General features: G+C 48.7%; 1 protein-coding gene across 9 annotated transcripts; it reads right to left on the bottom strand.

Moving 5' to 3' along the window:
- Positions 1-78: 78 nt before the first annotated feature.
- Positions 79-27742, bottom strand: dyrk4 (dual-specificity tyrosine-(Y)-phosphorylation regulated kinase 4). 9 transcript variants are annotated; one of them, XM_078081987.1, is made up of 16 exons: positions 27482-27735; positions 26954-27023; positions 18337-19036; positions 13523-13606; positions 11581-11733; positions 11197-11347; positions 10832-10995; positions 4965-5101; positions 4179-4319; positions 3504-3642; positions 3242-3323; positions 2944-3116; positions 2800-2860; positions 2479-2608; positions 2216-2352; positions 79-1942 (listed from the first exon to the last, which is right to left on the bottom strand). In XM_078081987.1, the coding sequence occupies exons 3-16, from the start codon at positions 18424-18426 to the stop codon at positions 1656-1658; spliced, it is 1929 nt and encodes a 642-aa protein (XP_077938113.1). In that variant the 5' UTR covers positions 18427-19036; positions 26954-27023; positions 27482-27735; the 3' UTR covers positions 79-1655. The 9 variants fall into 9 exon arrangements, with proteins under 9 accessions (XP_077938113.1, XP_077938114.1, XP_040019218.2 ...); XM_078081988.1 differs by having other exon boundaries at positions 79-1939; XM_040163284.2 differs by lacking the exon at positions 18337-19036 and having other exon boundaries at positions 27482-27742.
- Positions 27743-27771: the final 29 nt, after the last annotated feature.

Genomic DNA, 27771 nt, shown 5'->3' with positions numbered 1-27771 from the left:
TTCAAAACAAAGTTGCAAAGTGCTAAATTAATATCTTATCTTATCTCTCTCTTATCTCTTCAATATGAAAGAATATGCTCTTGAAAACAAACTTTTATTCTTCATAAAAGACATACAAGTGTTTATGAGTACAACATAACTTTTCTTGTTTCAATCCATTGTCTTGGGATCACTTGTTTCTGAGCTAAGAGATAGGGAGGGAACAGCCTATCAATGTCCAATTCAATCTCTGTTGGCGACTTAAGACATAAATCCATTGTATTAATTGTATTTTCTGTATTGTTAGACGAGAATTATTATCAAATAAAAGGGATTGTGGCAGAGTAGTCTGAACCCTTGTTGACAGGTAAGAATCGCACGTTTTCTAATCCAGGTGTACACACACAATAATAAAGTGCAAGATGTCTAATACTGCAAAGCACAAACTATCAATAACTTGATTGTCTTTTTGATACTAATACAAATTACATTATGAAGAACAGACAAAAATATTTTAATACAACACAACAAGTAAAACCTTGTCCAAACCCTCAACAAATATTGGAAATATTCTTTTAATATGTGTTCTGTATTACACCGTAAATTACAGCAGAAATATATACATTTATAGTAAATTATATTACAATTACATATTTGTAAATATTTGGATTAAATTGTTAAACACATATGAAACAGGCTCAAACATACTCCAACACAAATATGTGAAATCATTAATAATCAATATGTCAACAACAAAATTCTGCAATTAAAAAGGATATGACAATTAGTTCTTTGTGAACATGATTAAAAAACTCATTTTTTGGCTCAGCCTTTATCCTACACACTTCTTAAAATATTTTACGATTTTTAAAGTTATGCTAAATGTGTAAAAGAAAACAGAATACAATGTAAAACAAAACATTTGATTTATTTTATAACCATGCAGTGTGTAGTACTTTGCTTTTAAACTTAGTAACCAAGAACAACCTACAGTATTATGGTGTAACCTGTTTATCAAAGATTTCAATGCCCAGCAAAGATTGGGTTCAATAAATAATACAGGAGACAGTGAGAAAGTTGATGCTGTACTATTAATTAGTTTTTTTATCATCAATATTCAAAATTCGCAATGGTATTTGGCAGACGGCTAGGTATCTCAATGCTGACACACATAAGCGAAATGTCTGCAACTGCACCTTCATATGAAAAAGTACAACTGGGTGATTTACTTCCCGGTCATAAAAACTCAAAGTTTCACAGAATAAAAGAATGGGCTATGACTGTATTCCTAAAACAATTAAATAGAGGATATGCTTTTTTGCTGATGATTATCGTGCCCCCCCGTTTACATCTATATTTTATTCACGGCGTGTGGGAACTGGTTTGCTTCCTACCATTGAGGTCAAAAACATGGGACTCAAAACTCTGAAAGTGAGACTTTCCTCTGGCTCGGACGTCTCTAACGACGACGTCATGCAGACACAGAAGCTTAATGGCAGTGTTCGTAGTAAATGGATTTTAGAGACCTTTACATTTTCTGTTTTTTTGAGGGCCAAACAAATGGCCCCTTTTCCCCTCAGCTGTCCATTTACTCGCACTTCACCGACTTGATCGCTCCTCGGCACACTGAGCCTGAGCAACAGTTCCCAAATGTCATGAGCGCAGCACGACTCCTTTTATATGATAGGGGGCAAACACTGAGACGACTCTTGGCTGTCTTTTCTCTCCGTGCCCACTCCCTCTTGCGGCTTGATGATGATGTGAACGGGCCTCTCCCCACCTCCTTCTTGCTGCTTGGCATCCGTGGACATCTTCCCCTCATTCTCACCCGCCTCCTCCTCCGCTGAGGCCCCGATGGGCCGCAGGCGTTCGGCGGGAGCCATCTTTGCTGCTGCTGCTGCTGCTGCTGTGCCGTCTCTCTTCAGCTTGTCGGTGGTGCTGCTTTCTGAGCTGCCTTTCTCTGCTGTGCCATGGAAACGAAATGCATTAAATTAACACACTCTGTCGGAATGTCCGCTGCGATGGCAAAAGCTAATGGTTTGCTGAGAGTGAGCCGCACGTCACCATTCCAACTGAGCCATAAGGATTTTATTATGCACTATCATATGTATCTCTGATCTATTTTAGCTGTTTTTTTGTTACTTAAATATGGCTATTATCCAGTTCATGAAATGGACTGTTCCTTGTATGTCCAACATACACGGCAAATAAATGGTTCTGACTCTGACACTCGTACCAGGCTTGCTGGTCGAACTGCCTGAGGCCTTCTTCGCTGGCGGCTTGGTTCTTGGGCGGACTCTGTTGAAATTTCCCTCCAGGATCCACTCATGCTGCAGCCCCTCGTCTGGAGTCATACGCTTGGTAGGGTCCCAACTGAAGACACGCACACAAAAACAACTCAAGTCGGGTCGATCATTTAATCTTCAATAATGTATCACTCAAGCAAACTCAACAAATAAAGTCCAGTTTTCTTTTTCCAGATGTTTAGCGTAAACCTACGTGAGGCAGCGCTTGATGAAGTCTAAGAACAAAGCGTCGTTTGTTTTCAACGTCGCCGACAGCTCCTTGGAGTTGGGTCGTCTCTTCTTCCCTTTGCTATTTGTGATGCTCCTGGGATTTCCTTTCGAGTCTGCACACAATTATCCAACACATCATTGGTTTGTAATCTCAGCACATTGATCACATTGGATGAGTAGTGTCACACCTCTTGCAAAGCATGGCCTAGTTATTCATTGCATTCTGATAATGTTTAGCAATCCTTTAGTCTACCAAAGCGTAAAATATGATATTAGAAATATCTAAAGCTGAATAAATACTCACCAAAGAAAAGCCTCCTCCTCGCAGCTGACTGAACAAAATCGTTCGGCGGCGCGCCAAGAACCTGTAAATAAAAAATCACATCACCAACTCAACAGCTGTTTAAAGTTGGTGAAGTTTTCATGCATTATTATTTCCAAGTCATACCTCCATTATGCAGGCGATCTGCTCCACTTCGCTCTCCCCTGGGAAGATCGGATAGCCTGTGTAGAGTTCAGCGAGGATGCAACCCAGACTCCACATGTCGATGGCCATGCTGTACGGGTGACCCAGGATGACCTCTGGGGAGCGGTAGAAGCGACTCTGGATGTAGGTGTACACTGATGGTTGAGACAGATGAGACTGAGGGTTGCAAGATGCACTGTGGACCATTTCTTAATTACTGAATATCTCTACATGGTTAAGTATTGTTACATATTGTCTAAATTTAGTTCAATGCTCTTACCTCTTTGTTGTTCATAACAGCTGGATCCAAAGTCAACCACCTTGATGTTCCCCGGCCCCCTCTGAGATAGAAGGATGTTCTCCTGTTGAAAAGGGGAAGCAAAAACCTTCATACCAGTTGCTTTTATAAACTGCAGCTGCATTATCGTTACCTTCAACAAGATGGAGAAATATTTGCACTTATTGTTGTGAGGGAGTTCATCTGATTATCATCAGCAGTGCAATGATTCAGTGCAAAGGGGTGGGCCACATCAGGTCAGTACCGGTTTGAGGTCGCAGTGGATAATCTTCTCCCTGTGCAGCATCTGCAGGCACCTGAGAAGAGCGTGGGTGAACCGACGGATGAGAGCGAGACTGAAGCCCTGGAAGTTGTTTTTTTTGATGAGCTCGTACAGGTTCACTCTGACGAAAGAAACGACACAAGATACCGTTAGTTCACGATGCTGTTAAACTTCATGAGATGATATATTTTGTTTACAATAATCTGCATTTAAATACTTTGTTCCATATATACAGAACAAGCTCAGTACTAATTCACTTAAAAAATGATGCACCACAGGAATCATTTCTAACATCCGCTGAGTGAGAAGCACATTGTTAAATAATCCTTGATTTCGCTCTCATCCAGAGGGAAACAGATGCACAGAATGGATCCCACTACTATTTTCATGCTACTTGTGATAAGCGTTGACTTCTTTGGACTGTGTAACTCGAGCCTTCACACCGCAAAGCAAGAAAGGGTAAGAGGTATGGCTCTACTCAAGGCCTTAACTAAAGGATTGCGTTACAGTAATGTAAGACAGGGGGACACTCCCAGGCGTCCTCTAAAGGTCATTCAGCCTGAGCGATACACAAAACTGTCTCCCTTCGAATAGAAGCTAAATCTTAGGTAGATGCAAACAGGTGAGGCCGTCCACAGTCACCAGACGCGCACTAACCCCAGAAGCTCAAAGGAGATGCACAGGTGATTTCGGAAGTAAAAGTACTCCTTCATGTGGATGACGTTGTGGAGGTTGTCTTTGTCTTTCCTTTTTATCACATCCAGGATCTTCAACTCCACCAGGGCTTGGTGATGAAACCTACACATGCATTTACGGAGGGCGTTAGATAGGTTGAATACTAAAATATTACCTGATTCATTTTATTATTTATTTCTGAATTCCCAGGTAGGGAAAGGGCCACAATAAAATGATATACATCTTTAAATTCTGACACCAAATAAGGATCAATAGCAGCACTTTTTGGAAATGTTTGTTATACTTTATGAACGTTTCTGCTGTTGATGATGTTTGAGGGGTTTGTCCCAGGATATCAATCCCTGAATATTTACTTACTAGTATTGATATATATGTCAACAACACACTGTCCCCTGCGTGGAGAAATAAGCAAAGTTCTCCTGAGACAAGCAGTTTGGACCATTTGGTTTTCTGCATTTTCAAAGCAGCAGTAAGACCCATGACCCCTGCATCTGACCTCTAGGACTAACAGCTGCCGCTGTGTAAAGTAGGATTCCAACTTCTATAATGCTAAATCCAAATCTCAACCATTTCACTCAAATTTGACTAAAATGTAAAATGCTTTTGTCTTTTGGGCCTTGGAAAAACCTCACAACAAATTGAGTCCTTTCTTGTGATGTTTAAGTTATTTAACTTAGCCCAATCAAAAGTGACATGGTTGGAATGAAATGAAATAAATCTAAATTAAATATTTGAGTGTACTGGTACCTTTTCTTATTGCGTATCATCTTAATGGCCACGAGTTCATTGTTCTTATGGTCCAGGCATTTCAGGACCTGCCCAAAGGAACCTTTCCCAATCACTTCGAGCACTTCAAACCTGTATCCAATATGGTCATGCAGCACCTGAAGAAGACAAAAGGAAGAGCACTGTGAACACTGGAGCATTATGCACTGCATGCTTTTTTTACTGAAACAAAAATATCCATCATTTGATAATAACGACGCGGTTGATGGGCTCTGCATCATGCTCACTCGCACTGATCCGCTGCGTGCTACAGTTTCCGCTGTGCTTTTCTGACGCTGTCACTTCAGGCTTGCAGCAGTGAGGTGAAAGTCGCTCAGCCTTAAACAGCTCTGTGGTGGAGGGGCGTGGTTAGCTCAGCTGCAGGAGGGAGAGCGGGGGAGTGGTTCAGGGGACGGTGCTGGTAGGTGAAGAGTAAGCAGGTGTGTGGAATCTGCACTAATTGCCTTCTTCAAAAGCAGTGAGCAGGATCCAGGTCGGGGAGAGGAACATGAGCCGAGCAGAGCTGAGCGGAGCACGGGAGCAGCACGCGAGGGCTGAGCGAAGCTGGACAGAACGGGCTTATTCCTGCTCACTGCCATTCCCCCTTTTTGGACAATAAAAACTGGTTACTCCCATCCGTGTGTCCGTGCGTCTGTACAGAACCCGTCGGTGGTAGCGCTAGCGCGGCTACAGTGGCGCCTGGCCAGGGATGGACGCAAACGACCACGGAGAGGGCCTGATGGAGCCGGCGGTCGCGCTCGGACGGATGCTGGGGGAGATCGCCGCGATGCAGCGCGAGCAGGCCGAGGCCAACCGGCACATCCTGGGGGCGCTGCAGGCTGCTGCAGACCGGCAGACCCAGGTACTGGAACAATTAGCGGCCCGACCAGTCGCTTCCCCGGCGGTGCCGGGTCCCTCGGCGTATGCGGGCGTGGTGGTGCACAAAATGACCCCGGAGGACGACGTGCAGTCATATCTGGAGATGTTCGAGGCGATGGCGGGGGCGTGTGGCTGGCCGGCGGACGAGTGGGCGATCCGCCTCCTGCCGCTCCTAACCGGGGAGGCGCAGACAGCGGCCCTGGGCCTGCCTCCCGGTCCCAGGCACATCTACGCCAGCGGGAGGAAGGCCATCATGGACCGACTGGGGCTCTCCCCCGAGGACCATAGGAGGCGGTTCCGAGAGGCGAGGCTGGGGCCGGGGGACCGCCCGTTTGCGTTTGCCCAGCGACTCGCAGACGCGGCCAACAGGTGGCTGCAGCCGGAGGCCGCGGGAGGGGCGCCGGCGGTGGTGGAGAAGGTGGTGACAGAACAGTTCCTGGAGGGTCTTCCGCCGCGGACGGCTGCCTGGGTCCGCTACCACCGGCCGGCGACGCTGGAAGCCGCCGTGACCCTCGCCGAGGACCACCTGGCGGTGCACCCCGGGGGCCGTGGGGAGGGCGGTCGGCCGACCGCATCGACGCAGCCCGTTCCCGCGCCACGACGGAGTTCCCCGCTTCCTGTTGCGGCTCGGCCCCCTCCGTCCCAGCGCGCCCTAGCCCCTCAACGGGGTACTGATCCACCCGGCCTGGCCGGCACCCTCCCTGACCTACAGAGGGCTCCTCAACCGCCAGGGCAGGAGTGTTGGAGGTGCGGGCAGCCCGGACACTACCGGCGGGAGTGCCCGCTAATGGAGGTGGGCCAAACGGTACGGGTTGCCGGGCCTCCAGCACCCTCCCCCGGTCTGGGAGCGACGTACAGCGTTCCGGTAAGGATCCAGGGGGGTATACATCAGGCGATGGTGGACTCTGGCTGCACGCAGTCCATGATCCACCAGAGACTGGTTCGACCCGGGGCATTGGTGGAGGCATCCCGGGTGAGTATTAAGTGTGTGCATGGGGATATTCACGACTACCCAGTGGTGCCGATAGAGATTAGGTTTGGGGGTAAAAAGCATAGAGTAAGGGTCGCGGTTAGCTCCCGCCTGACGCACCCTCTGATTTTGGGGACAGACTGGTCGGGGTTTCATAGGTTAGCGGGGCAGTGCGCGGGGGTGCGTTCGCGACCGGTAGGGACATGCGGGGTGTGTGCGGCGCTCGGCGGTGACGCGAGGTTGTCCGACGCTGCAGACGGGGAGGGGGAATCGGCGGGGCCTCCTATGGGGACGCCGCCGATGCCAGAGCTACGCTCCATGGAAGATTTTCCACTGGAGCAGTCTCGTAATGATACTCTACGCTTTGCCTTCGACCAAGTGATGCAAATTGATGGTCAAGTGGTGCGCCCCGACGCCGTATTATCATACCCGCACTTTTCACTGATTAGGGACAGGCTATACAGTGTGAATCGCGACACTCAGAAAGGCCAGGAAATTACGCAGTTGTTGGTACCGAAAAGCCGCCGGGAAACGGTTTTCCAGGCGGCTCACTATAACCCGATGGCGGGCCACCTGGGTAGCGACAAAACTCTGGACCGGATAGTAGCCCGATTTTACTGGCCAGGCATCTGGGCGGATGTGCGCCGCTGGTGTGCATCCTGCCCGCAGTGCCAGCTGGTGAACCAGCCGGCCATCCCGAAAGCGCCGTTGCGTCCGCTGCCGTTAATGGAGCTGCCGTTCGAACGCTTAGGTATGGACCTCATCGGGCCATTTCACCGGAGTGCACGGGGGTATCGCTTTGTGTTGGTTCTGGTGGATTACGCAACCCGATATCCCGAGGCAGTGCCGTTGCGCAGCATCTCCGCCAAGAATGTTGCGCAGGCGCTGTTTCAGGTCATCTCCCGAGTCGGAATCCCGAAAGAGATTCTGACGGACCAGGGCACCTCGTTCATGTCACGCACACTACGAGAACTGTACGAATTGTTGGGGGTTAAGTCCGTTCGGACCAGTGTGTACCATCCCCAGACTGACGGCCTGGTGGAGCGGCTGAACAAGACACTGAAATCCATGATTCGTAAGTTTATTCACGACGATGAACGTAATTGGGATAAATGGCTTGACCCTCTGTTGTTTGCAGTACGGGAGGTTCCCCAGGCCTCCACGGGATTTTCTCCCTTCGAGCTGCTGTTCGGCAGGAGACCACGGGGGGTGCTCGACCTGCTTAAGGAACACTGGGAGGAGGGTCCGAGCCCCGGTAAGAACGAGATTCAGTACGTCCTGGACCTGCGAGCCACACTGGGTGAGTTGTCACGTGAGAATTTGCTCCAGGCCCAGGAACGGCAACAGCGGCTGTACAACAGAGGGGCCAAGCTGAGACAATTCACACCGGGAGAGAAAGTGCTTGTATTACTTCCTTCTTCCAGCTCAAAACTACTCGCCAAGTGGCAAGGGCCCTTTGTGGTCACACGGCGGGTAGGGGACGTCGACTACGAGGTGGTGCGATCTGACAGGGGGGGAGCCACGCAGATCTACCACCTCAACCTCCTTAAAGCATGGAGAGTGACTGAGTCCGTGTCCCTGGTGTCTGCAGTAGCGGAGAGCGAGGAGCTGGGGCCAGAGGTCCCAAAGTCCACCGATCCCACCCGGCTCCCGTCCGACGCCCGTCTCTCTGCAGCCCAGCAAGCGGACATAGCCCGGTTGCAAGATCAATTTAATGATGTGTTCTCCTCCCGGCCAGGTCGCACGGACCTCATAGTGCATCACATTGAGACGTCCCCGGGCGTGACGGTGCGGACGCGGCCCTACAGGTTACCTGAACACAAGAAGAAAATGGTTCAGCGAGAATTGGCCGCTATGCTGGAGATGGGGGTAATAGAAGAGTCCAACAGCGCCTGGTGCAGCCCCATTGTTCTTGTCACCAAGAAGGATGGCTCAATAAGGTTCTGTGTGGATTATCGCAAGGTGAATGCGGTCTCACGGTTTGACGCTTACCCGATGCCCCGGGTCGACGAACTCCTGGACCGATTGGGCACCGCGCAGTTTTTTACGACACTGGATTTGACCAAGGGCTACTGGCAGATTCCCTTGTCACCAGAGTCCAGGCAAAAGTCGGCGTTCTCCACTCCGTTTGGATTGTACCAATTCACCACGCTTCCCTTCGGGCTGTTCGGCGCCCCGGCCACCTTCCAGTGCCTCATGGACCGGGTGCTGCGTCCGCACGCTGCGTATGCTGCCGCCTACCTGGATGACGTCATCATCCACAGCACCACGTGGGCGGAGCATGTGCGGCGGGTGGGCGCGGTGCTGGAGTCCCTGAGGCAGGCTGGGCTCACCGCCAACCCGGGGAAGTGTGCAGTTGGACGGAGGGAGGTACGGTATCTGGGGTACCACTTGGGCGGCGGGCGGGTGCGCCCGCAGGTGGACAAGACCGCAGCCATTGCAGCCTGCCCGCGGCCCAAGACGAAAAAAGAGGTGAGGCGGTTTTTGGGGCTGGCAGGCTACTACAGGAGGTTCATCCCGGGCTTTGCGGAGCTGACCAGCCCCTTAACTGACCTGACCCGGAAAGGTGCCTCAGATCCGGTCCAGTGGACGGAGCGGTGCCAGTGGGCGGTTGAGGGGGTGAAACGAGCCCTCTGTGGGGAACCATTGCTCCATACACCTGACTTCTCTCTCCCTTTTGTCTTGCAGACTGATGCGTCGAACAGAGGGCTGGGGGCCGTTTTGTCCCAGCAGGTGCAGGGGGTGGACCGCCCGGTCCTCTACATCAGCCGGAAGCTGTCGGAAAGAGAGGCCAGGTACAGTACGGTCGAAAAAGAGTGCCTGGCCATCCGGTGGGCGGTCGACTCCCTGCGGTATTACCTCCTGGGACGCCAGTTCACTCTCTGTTCGGACCACGCCCCGCTGCAGTGGCTCCACCGCATGAAGGATGCCAACGCCCGGATCACTCGGTGGTATCTGGCTCTACAGCCTTTTAACTTCAAGGTGATCCATAGGCCGGGGGCGCAGATGGTCGTGGCGGACTTCCTTTCCCGCCCTCAGGAGGGAGGGGGGGGGGAGTCGGTTCGGCCGGATGGCTCCCCGGCCTAAGTCGGGCGGTGGGGGTATGTGGTGGAGGGGCGTGGTTAGCTCAGCTGCAGGGGGGAGAGCGGGGGAGTGGTTCAGGGGACGGTGCTGGTAGGTGAAGAGTAAGCAGGTGTGTGGAATCTGCACTAATTGCCTTCTTCAAAAGCAGTGAGCAGGATCCAGGTCGGGGAGAGGAACATGAGCCGAGCAGAGCTGAGCGGAGCACGGGAGCAGCACGCGAGGGCTGAGCGAAGCTGGACAGAACGGGCTTATTCCTGCTCACTGCCATTCCCCCTTTTTGGACAATAAAAACTGGTTACTCCCATCCGTGTGTCCGTGCGTCTGTACAGAACCCGTCGGTGGTAGCGCTAGCGCGGCTACAAGCTCATTCATCACACATTGTCTAACAAATAGCGGCCTGTCGGTCGCCTGATTTCTACAAGACGGTTCGCCCCGTTGTCACCGGGCAGGACAACCGCAGTTCAGTTCATTGTGTTCAGTATAAAACAATGAAGTCCGCCAAACAGACTGTCTGCAGCTGCTGGATTGAGGTCACATGAAGGCGGTGCATTTTTAATGTTTCCACGGGGCCAATTATAGAACTATACTGGGGATTTAACACTATGACTTTTAGTTAGAAAAATGTATTCCTCCAAATTTGCGTGAGATACAGTCCAAAATTCTATATGGTCAATATTTAGTCACCTTTGTTAAGCAACTTAGGATTTGCAAAAGCGTAAATCCTTTTTATCCAGGATGCTTGTGTGCATCGTTTAGATGAAATTGAAAGTTTGAGAGTTTCAACAAAAACATTTCTAAATAACCTCAAAATTCAAAAGAATAGTAAAAAAACAAACAAACGAAAAAATTAAATTGTAACAGTTACATAGCTTTGACTAAACAAAATACTCGTTTTGCGACAGACCAACCATCTTACCCTGACGTAGCTTCCATGCTCGTCATCATATCCAGAGTTCTGCGGTGAACCTTGGGAACCCTCGATCTTCTGAGAGCCCAGACCAAGGAACCAGATCTCTGCGTAGTCCATGATTTCCTCCTGCTCAAACTCCGTCATCCGGTCCTTGAAGTTCTTCAGTGCCTCTGCAAGTAAGGAGGAGTCTGAGATGAGTCACTATCACATGGATGACATCGCTGCCAGCAGAGGAGGATCGTGAACAATCGACTTCAATAACGGCATGCTATTTTTACTGCATCCTCTCTTAGAACCCCCCCGAAAGATTCAATGTGAGATAAAATCTATGCAAATATCTCAGTATTACATTCTCATCCACAGTGTCATACCTGTGGGGGACATGGGTAACCTTTGTCCTTCGTATGCCTTCTCTTTCTCCAGCTTGTTGCTGAAAATCTTGCTGTTGCGGGAGACGGACACTTTATCCACTGCTGTACCGATGCGCATGCCGAACTGCTGGGTGGGCTTCGACCTCTCGTCCTGTACAATACCACACACGCACCACAGACAGCAAAGTACCTTTGTAATTATGGGCAAAGAAAAGACAAAAGTAGTGACATTTCCCGTTCGCGGCATCTAATTTGCTGTTTTTTAGTTTTGAGTTCTATGAGCTACTGCGGAGAAATATTGATGCTTCATTTGTCTTTCCATCAGAAACATCATTAGGCGCCTTAATGCAAAATAGCCGCCACTACAGAATACTACAGTCTCACCGGGTGTGCCTGGTAGTTGTTTTGGCCCCCTTTGTTGGCAATTTGGGGCAAGATGTTGTCCGACTGCTGTTGTTGGTTTTTGGCATTGCTGACCACAACCTGGACCACCGGCGGCTCAAGCGCGGGCAGGGTCCCTGCACCAGGGCCGAACTTCTGTGAACCAGAGGGATTGTTTTTTATTTTCACCACATTGACTAAAGAAATGCACATTAGAAACAATGAAGATAAACACAGTCACTTGACAGACACACGAAATAAGGTGATGATGGAGGAAACAAGATCTTTCAGTCCCGCCGACAACCTAAAATGTCTGGCAAAGAATGCAGAGCTCATTCTAATGCCAAAAAAATACATAGTGAGAAAAAAACGACCAAAGAAAATGGCCAAATTCCACAGCTAGTTAATTCCCTGTATGGAACAGCCCACAGTGTTCCAATATCAACCACTGAACTGCCCATCTCCACACAACAAATGCATCTGGAAATACTGGGTGTGAATTCCAAATGAATGTTTCTTTTTGACAGCGTAGCCATGAGCCTGTTACAAGCCCTCTCACTTTATCGGTCGGGCTCGAGCTGGTGGTTTGTGTTCTCAACTCGCGATCTGCATCCTTTTTTCACGTGCATCCCGTCCGAGGCCGCTCAGGTGACCAGGACCCCCAGCAGGCGGCGGCGGCTGGAATTACTGATCAGGTTCAGAGTGAGACGAGGACAAAGCGCGCGAGGCTGGAGTCCTGACAGAGTCTGTCTGTAGTGGCTCTGCGGGGGAGGTGGAGAGCAGCGGCCTGCTTTTCACTGGCTGCCATGCAGCTTGCTCCGGGAGCATGATTACATGTGTCACGGTTCTAGCGAGGTTCAGCCCTGGCAATGACGGGCAAAATTAGACCTCGGCCCCGTGCCAAGTACTGCGGGAAAAGTGAGAAACCCCAAAGAATAGTATCAGTGTCAACGGAGGCATCATACCAGGGGTGTCAAACTCATTTTAGGTAGGAGGCCACTTGAGGCTGGACCAGTCAAATTATGGAGGAACGCTGTCGTCGGCCCCCCTGGTCTAACACACTCACAGAGTGTGACCCCCTGTGGACGTTTTAGGAATAGCAGCTACTTTTACAGAAATGCGATTTATGTCTTTCTGTCATTTTTACACTTAGCTAAGTCATCCGGCGGGCCGCACCGGAGCCCCCCCGGCGGGCCACTGGGACACCCCTGCATTATACAGTATATTATAGGACATGTTTTCCCTGACCGAGCAGGAATTCCACTCAAATATTAGGTGGAATACTTGAAAGCAGAGCCGCCTCTACATCCTGGGTCCTTGCATGTATTCTATTAGCAACAACATTTATTTCATATAATCATTTTTACCAACATTTTAAGGAAAAATGTGTTCCTATCCAAACAGTAGATAGTTTGAACATCGCACGTGTTGGGGGCTGCTGCAGGATCTGCCAACTTGATTATGACGCATAGAGATAGGGCTAAATATAGTTGCCAGCAACTGCCACAACAGGCGAAGGAAGTAAACACAGTTATGAGCCAGTGTGTAACCAGGGACATGCTGCCTTTAAAAAGCTGCACTTAGACCCCATAACAACATAAATGCGGACAAAAGTCTGCAGCAACATTTATCATTTTCCTGAGGAGTTTGTCAATTTTAAATTGGGCTCTTTTCCAATGAGTTGCTTGGTTAATGATCAAAACAACATAACAAGCATCTGAGCACGAAGCATATCTAATAGGAGACAACATTGTGGAGTAGCTCAATGCACGTCAATGAACAACAACAACAAAAAAGAGACTAACTCTCTCTTCAGCAACACTGATGAAACAACTCCTTAAACCTCATGTAGGTCTAACACCAAATGTAAATGATGTCCCTGTTGGTTCTCGTGCTGGACCAGTGCCCAGCTGCTACAGCCTCTTGCTGGGGGGGCAGCGCTGACCTGTGAGCATGGTCGGTTCGTTCCAAGACGGTTGCTTTCTGCCGGCAGCCTGTGAGGGTGAGGGAAGGCCTCCGGGCGCGACGTCTGCGGGAGGAATGACAGCAAGTCATTAAAAAAACAGCTATATTTTTCTTCAAATAGCGGCAATGCATATAACATAATCAACTCCCTAGGTGAGATTTAGAAATTATTTCAAGCCAAGAGGCGAACCAAAGCGGTTGTGAATAATAATGAACAAGAATAAGTGCTGCTGCGTGGATTCCCTCGTCTCTCCAGAAACACGCAGCCTGTGGGCAGCGAGACGTGAAGATGATCCCGAAATAGATTACTTACTGTGTACCTGCTGGTCTGCGCAGGTGTGTGAACATGTGCACGTCCATGTGTCTGGCTGCGGGTGTCCACGCGTCACCAAGCCTGCGCGCACTACAGATCCACGTTTTCTAAATCCTATATGTCAATAGGAAGTAATAAAGAGACAGAGCTCTGAATCTACTAAAGTAGCACACGCATTTGGAAGGATTGTGTGCGATTCTCTCGGACACCAAAGCCAGCTTACACGTGCCTCGTTAATCAGCTGGTAGGCATTGGCCGACACCATATGGGCGAAATAGAGCTTAGGGATACGTGCTAAACCTGCATTTGGGTAGTAAGGGAGTGACGGGCTGGTTGTGGTCTACAGGTGCTGGAAAAGAAACGGGTTTTACAATCGAACAGTAAACCTCTGATTGAAAAAAACAAAACCCTAACAGCTGTCACGGATAAGAGGACTAGAGGCTGAACTGACTTCTTACCTACTGGATGTAAACACATCCTGCACACACTCATTGGCTTCCCCCGTCACGTTGATGCAATCCTTTAGAAAGCCAGCATCAGAACACATATTCCGGGGCTGCCCTACTTTAGTCGATTACTGTTGATTAAATCAACTAATCGATTAGTCGACAAAGTCGTAGGTGTTTGCCAACTATTTCTGTAATGGACGGCCCCAATGCTACAAGGATGTAGTCACGTTGCAATGTGAGGAGCACAGTGAGTCACCTGTGAATGCCGTAAGCCTGGCTAATGAGCACAGACGTATACATAAACACGTGTGCGTTTCTCACGCCTGCATTTTTCTTACAGAAACATCTATCATTGATTGCTAAAATGAATGTTTGCTCAAGAAAGCATATGGGAAAGTAAATCATTATTCCTGCGTTGCCATAAATACAGTCCATTTGCACCGGGGCGCTAATAGAAGACATCAAAGCGGGCATTAGCTCTTAATGTCCCGGCGGGTATAAATAAAATTGGATGTGAAATAGATGAATGGAGGTGGGAAAAGATGCCAGGAGGAATGCTGACTCTGCTCGATGTGAATGCGGGGTCTTGACTGCAGGTAGGGTCATATCCTGCGGGGCGTGAGAGCCACTTTGGGTCCCCAAGGGTCAGTTGGTCAGAGGGTCAGCAAAGCAATGAAACCAGGAGTAACACCAACAAGCTGTGAAACTGTACCAGCTGTCCGACATGCCAGCCCCTCTTTCTTCTTTGTATATTCACACTGCACTGTTGTTTGATTGCACTCAACGGGTTTTTCCCCTTTCGTCATCAGATGTGACGGAAGGTTTTGGCTTTCGTATAATTAGTTTGTCAGCGCACACCTTCAATTTATTTTTGAAGGTGTGATTCTAAAAACGGCACGGTTTAAATTTGCCAGCCCCCATGTAAGGTGTTTAAAATACACCGGAACGCATATAGAATCCTGTCAGCGCAACAGACACGGAAATAAAAATGGATCAAATTTTTCATCACAACTTGGCATGCGCTGTGGAGAAAGGAGGCAGACCACAGATAATGTGAATAATTCCAAATTGAGAATCACTTTACATTCTCGGTGTGTATCAATAGAAGCGATTCGATGATGTACAGTGAGTGTTTGTTATTTTAGTTCATCAACGTAAAAGGATACCTGTGGAGGGTTTTTCCCAAAATGGAATTAGCCTGGAACGAAGCCCTGTATCTGGGCAAAATACATTCTTATTCCATGGAAAAGCCAAAATAGTAAATGTACTACAGAATAATGCTCAAGTTACATAATGACAGATAAAGTTTGGTTGTAACAGTATAAAGACGCTTTGATTGGTCACGCACTGCTTTCAAATCGACCACATTACAAACCAGAGCACCACTTTCAAGCTCTTCTAAACCTCAAGAAACTACTATTTACCTATTACCTACCTAACTATTAACCATCCAAGTTGCCGGCAAAAAAATGCCTCACCTTGTTATTTATTTCTGGCAGCATGTTGTTCGTTATCAGCGTCAGTCTCTACAGCGGCTTCCCGAATCCACACACGGAAGAGAGTTTTTTAAAATCCAACACAAGACACATTGTGTCCGACCCCGCCGGTCCAGCCTCACAACCCAGGCGCACTTTCCACAACTCCGGCAGCAGTACTAAATCAACCCCGACGAGTAGGCTACAATCCCCGAGGACCGATCGGATCCGCGGACCAGAAGCTGCGCGCTTTTACGCGCGAGGTGCAAGTGCCGCCGTCGTCAAGAGATCCGATTAGCGAGTGCGCCGAGCTGCGGAGGGTCTCTGCGCCTTTGGCACGTTCCGCCGAGGCACCGGCGCAGACCACCTGTTCAGGTTTCCGCCGCTGACAGCTGGAGATGTATTGATATAGATTGCTTTTTTTTTTATCCATCCGCCCACTCACCGTGCCGTGTGACTGATGCGCTGTGCGACACCGACGCTTTTTTCTTTTTTTACAGGCGAGGGTTCACACCGACGCGCGCACGTCGTGGTCGACGCTTATTTTACCGTTAAATGTAGTGCTCACTCCTGCAAAACCTCACCACGCGGTCTCGTTGGCATTCTGTAAATCGAGTCGGTCTCCGATGAATTGACAAGAACTGATGGTTTCACTCGTTTCCATTTGGTTTTTGCCTTTTTTCCCCCTGGGGGTTCCTTGACTCTGCGATCGTAAAAACAGAATATGAGAGGCCTCTTCCTGTGTCAAGTTTCAGGTCTGGGGCCCTAAAAAATAAATTCCCAACCTGCGTTTTTGAACCGTGATTGTCTCCTGAGAGTGAAATCTGTTTCATAATTTGTACACAAGAGCCAAGACAGAGTCAATGTCCACCAATCCATAAACGGTCAGAAAGAAGTGAAGGACCCCGTCTTTGTCCTTTCTGAAACTGAACTACGGCAGTTGATGGACGGCCAAGAGCTTATCTTTTTTTCTTAGAGCAAAAACTTGTAACAGGAGAACAGATACTGCGCGTTTGTCTCGCTGCCATGATGCACACGTATAGAAGACAATTGTTTTCAACGACTAATCCCCACTGTACGAAACTACTCAATTGTGCGATGCGACATGGAGCCCAGAACAAGCACGCTGTGGATGTGACTATATGGCATCTGCTATGCAACAGTAGGGGCCACTTCATCAGCCTCAGGACAGAGCAAGAAGCCATCGAGGAAGCTGCACCCTTCTAATCAATTCCCCTGATTCCCTAATATTTGTTTGCGTTTAAGAACTTAGTTGTACTACAACATCACATAATGTCAAGGTTAAATCAGTTTAGACGTACGTTGCATGGAAAAAGTGACAAGCAATTGAGAGTGGCCCTTCAGGGCAAATAGAGGCAAATAATCTGGCCTAATTATTAGTGATATGGGTTAGTGTAATGATTTTAACGCACCTGCAGTTACCAAGAATAAGAGAGAGATCCTCGACACGCGACTTTAAATGAATAGTTTGACCTTATCAACGGAGGAAGCACAGCGAACAAACTCCAGCAGGTTTAAAACCGTGATGCAACATCGCTAACCACGACACCGACGTGCCACTCATACGAAATACACAACCGTTTGTAAAAAGATGTCGACATGCCAAAAGAATCGCGTCCGATAAATCATCAAATTCTACCATCTGCACATAACCTCTTCTGTTCAGTGGCAGGAGACCAGGGTGGCCGCTATGGCTCATCTTCTGCGTCATCACTATACGCCCCGGGGCCATGTGTTCTCCCTTTCTATACAAACTCTTCATCAACCCCCATCTCAACATACTTTGAATATTCTGCGGACACAACCGCATTCGCTCTCTTCACGGGGAGGAGAATCGTCCACAGCCCACCAACAATCTGTTGCCCTTTTCACCTTGTGGCGGTACTCACACTCAGCTCCTCCTCAACGTCACCAAGGCGACACCCGCATGCCATCGCTAGCTCATCACAACCCCTATTTCCCATTTCTCGCTGCCATCCGCAAACTGAGGGCCCTCTCAAACTACATCATCGAGAACATCCTCCTGTCACGGACCCGGCCATCCCTCGCGCAGCACTGACCGTAGCACGCGACTGCTACCGCATTCTCCTAAACGGGCATCAGCCTGATCAACTCTGGGTGCGGATGTAGACAGCTTCTCAGCCATCACTGCCTTCAAAAGGCAGAGGGGGTGCGGTAATAGACTTGTGTTGTCTTGGTTGGATGTTCTTGTTCATTCATGCCCTGTTTCTGAGTGTTGAAAATGTCTTATGTCTTCGGTATGTAAATATCAAATAGTCAATAATTAAACAGCTGAAAAGTCAGCCACTGAAAACCATGCCACTGTTCACGTGGGAGATTCTCCGCTGTGTGCATGTTGTCCCCCCGGGCGACAACGCACTGGTGAGCAAAAGAATGCAGATACGGTATATACAGTATCTCACCATGGCAACAGAGAATTGATGAAACATAAAGAAGGAGGATTGTGAGCAACTCTGAAAATAGAGACTGAACAAGAAAAAAAGGAGTGCGTGTGGGCATTTAGATACCAACATACCTCCGGTTGGATCCTCCTTTTCCTCCTCCAGCAGTAGTCATGGAAGAGGCTAAAACCACAGCAGGTAGGCAAGGTCCCGTCTTCGCTCATAGCACATCTCCCTCATGCTGCCACAAACCCGCCCTGAAGACAACCTCAGCCTCTGGAGGAGGGGAGGTTGCTCCACACGGGTCGGAGATCAGAGAGGCACCCTCAAAAGCCAAATGAAGGACGGTGATGATTCCAAAGCCCGGGCCTGCATCTCCTCCTGCCCGTAGTCTAGAAACTGTTGGTCATGGTGTAGATCCTCGTTTCCGTATTCTTGAACTCAACAGAGCTGCGACGCTTCCATTGTCGTCTTAAGCTCTGGATCCTGAAGACACGACTGACGTCTTAACGCAGAACGTCCTGTGGTTCCCCTTCACTCTGGACTCTGCATCATATATATTTACGGAAGTCTACATTCCTTTTCGCTTTCTTCGTCGTCGGGTTTATCCAAACTACACTTCTTTGTTCTGGGACGGAGACAGAGTGGAGAGGTGGGCTGGAGACAGACAGTGAGAGGAGGCTGTTGCTTTGTGCTGTTGCTATAGTCAGCGAGGGAGCGCTCTCTGCGTTTGCCGCTGCCAGTGACGTACGGATGGAACTCTCAACAAGGGAGCCATCCCGAGCCGGAGACAGAGCAGCAGGGGCCCGGCACTCAGCTTCCTGTAAAGGAGGCCTGTGGGAGTGCAGTTACAGTGAGGGAGGGGTGGGGGGTTACAGTAGATACACAAACCCAACATCCTCCCTGGTGGCCCTCTTCATGGGGCTGTGGAAGTCAGGCAGGGAGGACGTGCAGCCCTAATGGGCCCCGCGTGTGCCGTCCGCAACTCTCCTCTGCCGTCTCACTTGCCACTGTATCTTGGAGACAACGCCCGGAGAGGCTGTCAACCCACCCCTCAGCCCCTCCCTTCCTTGCTCTTTAACGCCTCCACCGCTCTCCGCTTGCTTTGCTCCTTCCATAAAACCCCCCCCCCCCGAGGGATGCCACAGTCTGGCTGACAACTGGTACGTAGGTGAAAGCTTATCCCACCACACCCATGGCCTCCTGCCTGCTGCACAGCGGAGTCCACAGCGGGACAGGATCCAGTGGCCGAGTGGGAAATGTTGTAATTGCCCCCCTTAATGGTTTCATTAACTCTTTGTGATTATATGATTTACTAGAGGAGGGTACAAGGTGGGTAAGTGCCAGCTCTCGAACCTGAAGCTACGGTGCAATGCTTCATTTTTAAGTGTCATCACACCAAAAGACACATCCTATTAGTGACTACACGTATGTTACATAAATTATCCTGACAAAAATAAACTCCATTCATCACCTGGTTTTGGTGACAAGAAAATCGCAGCTATATCTGTACCCCGACTCATCAGGCTACTGTATTTCCTTACTGCCCTGTCAGCCTTTCTGGAAGCTTATTTGGCACTGTGTCATATCTGGGCGTCGTATCTCTTTTCTTTCTCAACATCTTTGGGTTTTTGTTTTTAATTCTAATTAAAATTGCTTTAATCCCAGTCATTTGACTGCCCAAAGGCCGTTCGAACCATCAGACCAGATGAGGATGACACAGCATATGGTTGGACAAGCAACACAAGGCCAGATGAGACTTGGTCCAAGAAGGGCCAAATTACCTCCTTTTTGAGGACCTGAACCCCGGGCCTTAGATTTAAGGTGCCTACTTTTAGACCCTGGCTAATCGCAGGCCAGGTGCCAGACGAGGCAAACTGAAACGAGTTGAGCCGCCTGCCAAAACAGACAGTCTCCTTCCATTTGGCCGAGAGGAGTGTGGGTAGCTTGACCTGGCTGGCAGGTGGACTATGGCATCTGCAGCCTGGAATGGGCAGCAGGCTTCTCAGCAACATATGGGTCAAGTTCCCAGATTGACACCAGTGCATGCACATAGACACACTCACATACAGACAATTATAGGCTCAACTGGACCTCAACTGGGTGTAACTATGACCTGTCAATGGACTCGAGCAATAGACATTGCTGTAAATTGAAAATTGTAAATTAAACGATTTTTCAGATCCCCTTAATCTTTTCCCAGCCATGAATGGAAATTCAGCAGAAAAAGACTCAAAGGACACTGCTCTTTAACCCTCATATTGTCAGGGGATGCAGGACTCAAACGCAGACTTGCGGAAAACAAAAGGACTTTAATAGTCTGAAGGCCAAAAACACAGGAACCGGGAGGAAAAACAGCAGGCAAGAAACTACAGACATCCACAACAAGAGACACAGACATGCGTGGCGAAAGACAATGACGCGACAAGTGACACAGGAGACACACAGCTTAAATACACAAGGGAGGTGCAGGTGATTGGACACAGGTGGAAACTATTAAGACGATCACAGGGGATGACGGGACAAGGCAGGAAGTGAAGTTACCCGGGGACACGAGTCGCAGAAAACTACAAAATACAACAGGAAGTGAACCACACCGTGACAGTACCCCCCCCTCAAGGGCCGACTTCCAGGCGGCTCACACTAGAGCGAAACAAGGGGTGGGGGGGGAGGGAAACCCGAGACGTTGGTCGGACCACCCGGGAAACTCTGGCGGGCGGCCCGGTGGGCGGCCAGGCGACCGGGGAGCCTCTGGGGGTCGGCCTGGCGGATAGGCGCACTGCCGGGGAGCCTCCGGTGGTAGGCCCGGCGGACGGCCATTTGGCCGGCTCCGGAACGTCTCTGGAATTGCAGGCTCGGGGACACGGGAAACCTCCGGGGGGGTCGGCGGCGGCTCGGGGACACGGGAAACCTCCGGGGGGGTCGGCGGCGGCTCGGGGACACGGGAAACCTCCGGGGGGGTCGGCGGCGGCTCGGGGACACGGGAAACCTCCGGGGGGGTCGGCGGCGGCTCGGGGACACGGGAAACCTCCGGGGGGGTCGGCGGCGGCTCGGGGACACGGGAAACCTCCGGGGGGGTCGGCGGCGGCTCGGGGACACGGGAAACGTCCGGGGTAGTCGTCGTCGGCTCGGGGACACGGGAAACGTCCGGGGTAGTCGTCGTCGGCTCGGGGACACGGGAAACGTCCGGGGTAGTCGTCGTCGGCTCGGGGACACTGGAAACGTCCGTAGTCGGCTCCAGCTCGGGGACACGGAACACCTCCGCAGTCGGCGGCGGCTCAGCCCCCCCCATAACCCACCCCATGGCCCCCCCCTCAAGGGCCGGATCCCAGACGGCCCTCAAATCACCAACGGGAGGGTGGGTGAGGACCATGGGACGGGAGGGAGGGAGCCTGACGGGGTCGGGGCCGAGAGTCTCGGAGCGGGGACTGGCCACGTCGTTCTGTCAAGGATGCGGGTGGGAGGCAGGACTCAAACGCAGACTTTGCGGAAAACAAAAGGACTTTAATAGTCAAAAGGCCGAAAAACACAAGAACCAAGGGAAGAACATCAGGCAGGAAACTAAGCACATCCACAACAAGAGACACAGACATGCGTGGCGAAAGACAATGACGCGACAAGTGACACAGGAGACACACGGCTTAAATACACAAGGGAGGTGCAGGTGATTGGACACAGGTGGAAACTATTAAGACGATCACAGGGGATGACGGAACAAGGCAGGAAGTGAAGTTACCCGGGGACACGAGTGGCAGAAAACTACAAAATACAACAGGAAGTGAACCACACCGTGACACATATTGTAACTGGAAAGGGATGTAGAGGGCTTAGACTTAAAGATGTCATGTGAAACAAGAGAACCTAATGAATTCATTGGAACCATCCTTGCTTTGCTAGCTTCTTAATATGACATAATATGGCTTCTAAATTAGGCCCATTATTCAAGAGGTCCCTTGACCTCTCACTGGAAGACATCTGACTGAAAAGGGGATCTGTGAATACCCAGAGACTAGCCCTTCACGTTCATGCCAGCTTTATGGTAAAACCCATGCATTTCAGGATCCTAAACAGTCCTGAAATTGCACGGTGTGTATGACTAGAAACATGAGATTCTGGATTCAATGAATGAATAAGGTTCATGTATAATGGTGTTATTCCCTATTTGCCATTTCATTGTAGTGAAATAAAAAAATAAAAACTTGACTATAAAATGACCTGCTGTCATCTCCAGGATAATCGCAGCTTAATGGAACGTTGCAACCACAAACTAGAGACGAAGGGTAGAGGATGCATGTCTTTTGTAGGTGTATTTAAAATGAGAAGTTTCTATAAAAAAGAGCTATCCAATTCAAAAATGTGATTCTTGTAGAAATCTCCAAATTTCAATCCTACTTCTTCCAATGTGTCACACAAACATTTGACTGTCCATCTCACCCTAAAAATCCACTTTGCCTCCCTCAAAAGGAAAACCACATCACGGGTAAATTGCTGACAGGCCTGAGAAGGTTTGAATCCCATATTGTAAAAGGGAGAACTGACGTTACCACAACTACTGTCACAATGATATCTGATATATCTGAATAACCAGTACACGGTCAGTGTATTCATAGAACATCCAACACACTGTTATTAATGCTAAGCAATTACAATCAAGTCAAGTTCTGAATGTCTTGCTTTATTTCAGTCAGTAATAAGTGATTTTGTGTATTTCTTCGTTCATGTGTTTGTGTGTTTGTTTGCGCGTCTGATGAGTGGACACGGCTAAAAAAAATGGAGTGGAGCTCAGACTAGATGAGCTGAATTGTATTCCCATGTGGAGAGGCTCATGTCACATTGGTGTGTCGAGCAACAGTAACATTTGATGGTAGCGCAGCTCTGTCAGAGTCTAAATGGGGTGCTGCATCAGTCCCATTCTACGTTTACTGCCTAGCTTCAGTTAGGAACATTCTGTACTGATACAACATGACTATATATATGTCTATATATACATATGTATGTGGTTTTAAGCAGAGGGCGACTGCAAGTTGTCTTTTAATACTACATTACATGTTTTAACTTGATGGTAAAATTGGTGGCTCACCATGCTTGTTTATTCGTGCTTCATTCTGAGATGCTTGACCTTTTTTTCTGTCATACATTTTAAAATTTTCCCGATAATTGTGTGGGATAGTTGATGGAGGTGGATGTTAACCCACGTTGAGTCCACCTACATGCAGAGTACACATTATACTCTTGTGCTTTATAATTCACGAAACAACACAAAGAATTGCGCCAAAATGGATTTTCCATGGCCTTGATTATCAAGTAGTACAAGGATTAACAATTTCTTTATCAAATGTGAATCTAAAAAAGGACTCCTCCACCTCTGAGGCTAATCTAGTGCTCCAAACCACAAACCACAGTCAGTACAAATACTATTTTCCTATACATTTGCTAGCGCATCATCTCTCCACCCGAGAAGAGATCCCTAAATATTAAATAGATGAACAGGCATAACTCTTCTTCAACACCATCGTCTATAATTTTCATTCCTGAACTATGAAAGCCATACCTCATTAATCACTTGGTCATCCAAGATTATCCGCTTCCCATCCCTGGAAGGAGACCCGAGCGAGGGTGCCATGTCTGCTATTTCATAAAGCTGATCAGCTAATATATAAACGGCCCACTTGCCAGAGAGCTGAGGCAGGTGTGGTTGTACGACGTGGACAAGTGCACGTGTGTGGGAGATTACTCGAGCCTGCTTGTTTACCTACAAAATCCTAAGAGTCGCGTCGCAGGTTTCGCTGCTCAATGTGCGTTGAGCCCCCATCGCGCTCAGTGGGGGTGTTGACCTGGAAGGGTTCAGACTCGCTGCCCTGCCAGTTCCTGAGAACCCGAGGATGGAGCAGCTACACCCGTGCGGCCAAGCCTGCGTGAGTGATGAGGGCCCGGCATCTCTGGTGCCACACACCCCCCGTTGTCAATTGGCTCTGATGCCAAGGGCCCCCTGTCTCCTCGCTCTTACAGGAGCGGTGGGCAAAGGTGAGCGTTGGTCACCCGGGTAAGATGAGCGTTGTCCGCTCCTCTTTTGACCCCATAAGCGCAGACTGTCCTGTCACCCTCCAACAACAACCTGGCAAGGCGATCCGCCTTTGTCGGCACCGAGATCGACTGACACAGACAATACGCTGCCTTCAAAATGTAACAATTAGGGCAAATTGCAGAGATTAATCTGATGACATGTTTGGCGGATGGAGACAATGAGGATTGAGACGCTTGTTGTCTCTGGGTGCCAAATACAAGAGGCCATGGCGTGCATCACAGTTTCATCCAAACACAGGGGGCGTGTGTGTGTGAGGCACGGTCGTCCTCCAATCAGAGGGTTGTTGGATCGATCCCAGGCCCGGCTAACCCACATGTCGATGTGTCCTTGGGCAAGACACTTAACCCAACATTGCTCCTGTAGCTGTGACTACAGTGCGTGAATGTTAGTTACTGATGTGCAGGTGTCACTGTGTATGGTTCTCCTGTCATCAGTGTGTGGATGGGGGTGAATGGGTAAATGATGACATGTATGTTAAAGCACTTTGAGTGGTCATAAGACTAGAAAAGCACTATACAAGTACAGTCCATTTACAGGGGAGGGACAGCTTCTCCCATTGGACTGACGGTTTTATAATCCCGTATGCGTAGCAAATAATACATCTACATGTATGATGTATGTATGATGGAATAAGTGCGCCTAACTGGGTCAAACCAATCAAATTATATAACGATACTTAAGACCTCACAACATCATTACACAACGGTGCTCTTGGGCCTCCGGAGGTGGAAGGCTGATGGGGGCGGGCGCCGGCACACCCGCCGTGGCTGCTCTGCGTCGCATGACTCACCGTCGAAGGAATACGCTTCATGCAAGCGAGTCAGGCACTCATTAACAAAACTCCCAGGGTGGCTGTTTACCCAGCATTCTTTAAAAAGTTCAATTAATGTTTATCAGAATTGGGGAGTGTCTCGGCCCAGTTGTCCCCTCTGGAGCACCTGCTCTGCGTGAAAGCCTGCAGGTTTGTCAGAACGAGGCCAATCAAAGCCGAGGCTTTCACAGTCCCGTGGGCATCGCCAGTGGGACGGATGATAGCCGTCCAGTGCAGGGAGGATCCTGCCGGCGGTTACCACGCGTTCCCGTGTTGAGGAAGCGAACCACAAACCACAAGCCAGAGGTGTTTCAGTTGGCAACGGACAAATGCAAACGCAGGATAACACGATTGTATGCACACAAATGCAGAAGTAGAAACAAACAGAGAGATTGTTAGGCAGGATCGCGTTATGTATGCTATAATAATCTGCTTGGTGACACTGATATCAGCGGAGGTGAGCTCTCTTCCCTTAATGGCCACTTTTATTTCAGGGGGTCCGGTGTCAACAAAGGACAAAGCTATGATGAGAAACCCGATCAGGGGCAGGGTTCATCAGAATAATGGGGAGGCGCACTTCTTATTCCTAGAGGAGTAGCTGGGCCGGGTGATGCTGAAATAATCTAGAGCAGGTCATGAAGAGCACAACGAATGATCATGAATTAGTTTTTTGAATAGATTAGTTAAACGACAAAGTGTTTAAAACTATTTGTAATTATCATTTTGTTTTTAATGACATATTTTCTTGTATATTTTTCTCGTCTCCAGCTTCTCGATGAAGACATTTGAAGAGATGAAGATATACAGTATGTGCTTTATTAAATAAACAGAAGGCTGCCTTCAGTTCTGAGTCATATCATGTCAAAGCTACAAACACGCTGCTTGCAACAGTCTCGGGGCATTTCCTATCTTGAAAAGGTATACAGCGCAACAGCTGTGAGAAGCTGCCTTTATTTGTAATGACGCAAATGCTCTTTTAGGATAGCCTGAATCTTCTGAACTGACACCCACAGAGTGGAATCGACTCACAGTATAAACCCTTAAACAGCCGCAACTCTTTCCTATTTCGCACCGATGTTCAAAAGTGTTCAGCCTTCTTATCTTCTTCTAATGAGAATATATATGCGAGGAGCCTTTTTCAAAGGGCTGGCAGCAAAGCGGATGAAAGTGTGCGATGGGATTAAGCACTAAAGAGTTTGGATGACACACTCTGCAGTACCGGGTGGCATAGTAGTATTGCATAAGGTTAATTTCCCATTTTTAATTGCAGCATTAGGGCAAATTAATGTACTTTTTAGAATTTAGCAAAATGTTCCATATTTCTGATGCGTAAATATATTGTAAAAGTACTAATGATCAACCTCACAATATTATTGCGAAATTGATGTAGGGTCATGCATATTTATTGTATTTCTGACCAAATGGTAAACCTTTTACATTATCTGCCTTTCAGTATGATTCACTATTATTAAATTTAAATAAAACGGTAACCAGAAAAGTGTCCTATACGGACGTCTTTAGGGTCCTTTGTCCACGTTGGACACGAAGAAGAAATGTGGCTTCATAATGGCTCAAGATGTGATGGCTTTGCTTTCGAAACATTTGCCATTAGGAAGAGCAGGGAACCTCTCTCCTAGATGGTTTAGTGGTGTAGGCCAAGAACATCACAAGATAGAGTTTGTTCCTTAATAAATCCATTCTGCTGAGTATTTGCCATTTACCCAAATAACATTTATGTGGATCAACATGGGGTGTAGGGTTGCTTGGTAGCACTCAAAAACATGGCCCCCGCTGTAAATTATGGTTATATAATCTAGATAACACAAGCCACATGACAAGTTAGCTACACTCTTACCTTTATCAGAAGTGGGAAGCTGCCTTTTCTTGTCTTCAACAGTTTTTCCAGCTTATTTTTAGAGCCAATTCTGTCCAAAGGAAAACCCTTAGTTTAATAAAAGAGCACATTCTGCATTTGTATGGGAACTAATATTGAGTGCTCAGTTGGTCCGTGGTTTTACAACAATATATAGTATCAATAAAAAACAACCTTTTATAAGCGTTTTCTCCTATTGACAGTCAGACTTTGCATCAAACTCCACTGACCCCTGCTGGCCACATCCCATTCGGTCTGTCTTAAATTCAGCACATTAAACTCGGTCTGTTTCATGGAGGCGTCCCGTCATACAGACTGCTCCTTCGCTACAAATAAAGACAAGTGTCCAAAACAAGTGGCCGAAAGTAATCCCTCGAGGACAGGTCACTTTTGTGAGTTTGGCTTTACCCGTTAAATCTATAGAACAGCTTCTCTTTCAAAGACTGCAGAGCGTGCAAATGTGTTATGAGAAACAAAACCGTAACTTATTGCCCACGCGCAGGCACTAACCTTTTTTCTGACGCTTTGTTCGGCGCGCTCATGGTGACGGAGAGTCAACGAGGTGGCAGCGATGAAGCGGTCACGCGCAACATGCCACAGAGTGGCACAATGGCAAAAACACAACGGCTGTCACACCGCGCACGCCACGCGCGCACTGACCGTTTTCATTCTTCTTTAAAAAAAAATAAAAAAATTCTGACGCAGTTTTCCTTGCAGGCGCTAAGGTGCATGCTTGCGTGCATGTGGTAGAGAGAGAGAGAGAGAGAGTCCAGGGAGAGAGGGTGCACGACGGGGGGGGC

This window comes from Gasterosteus aculeatus, chromosome X, assembly GCF_964276395.1.
Source record: "Gasterosteus aculeatus chromosome X, fGasAcu3.hap1.1, whole genome shotgun sequence".
In the NCBI taxonomy this organism is placed as follows: domain Eukaryota; kingdom Metazoa; phylum Chordata; class Actinopteri; order Perciformes; family Gasterosteidae; genus Gasterosteus; species Gasterosteus aculeatus.
Note: the sequence above shows the minus strand (reverse complement) of the source record. Positions and strands in the feature narration are given on the sequence as shown.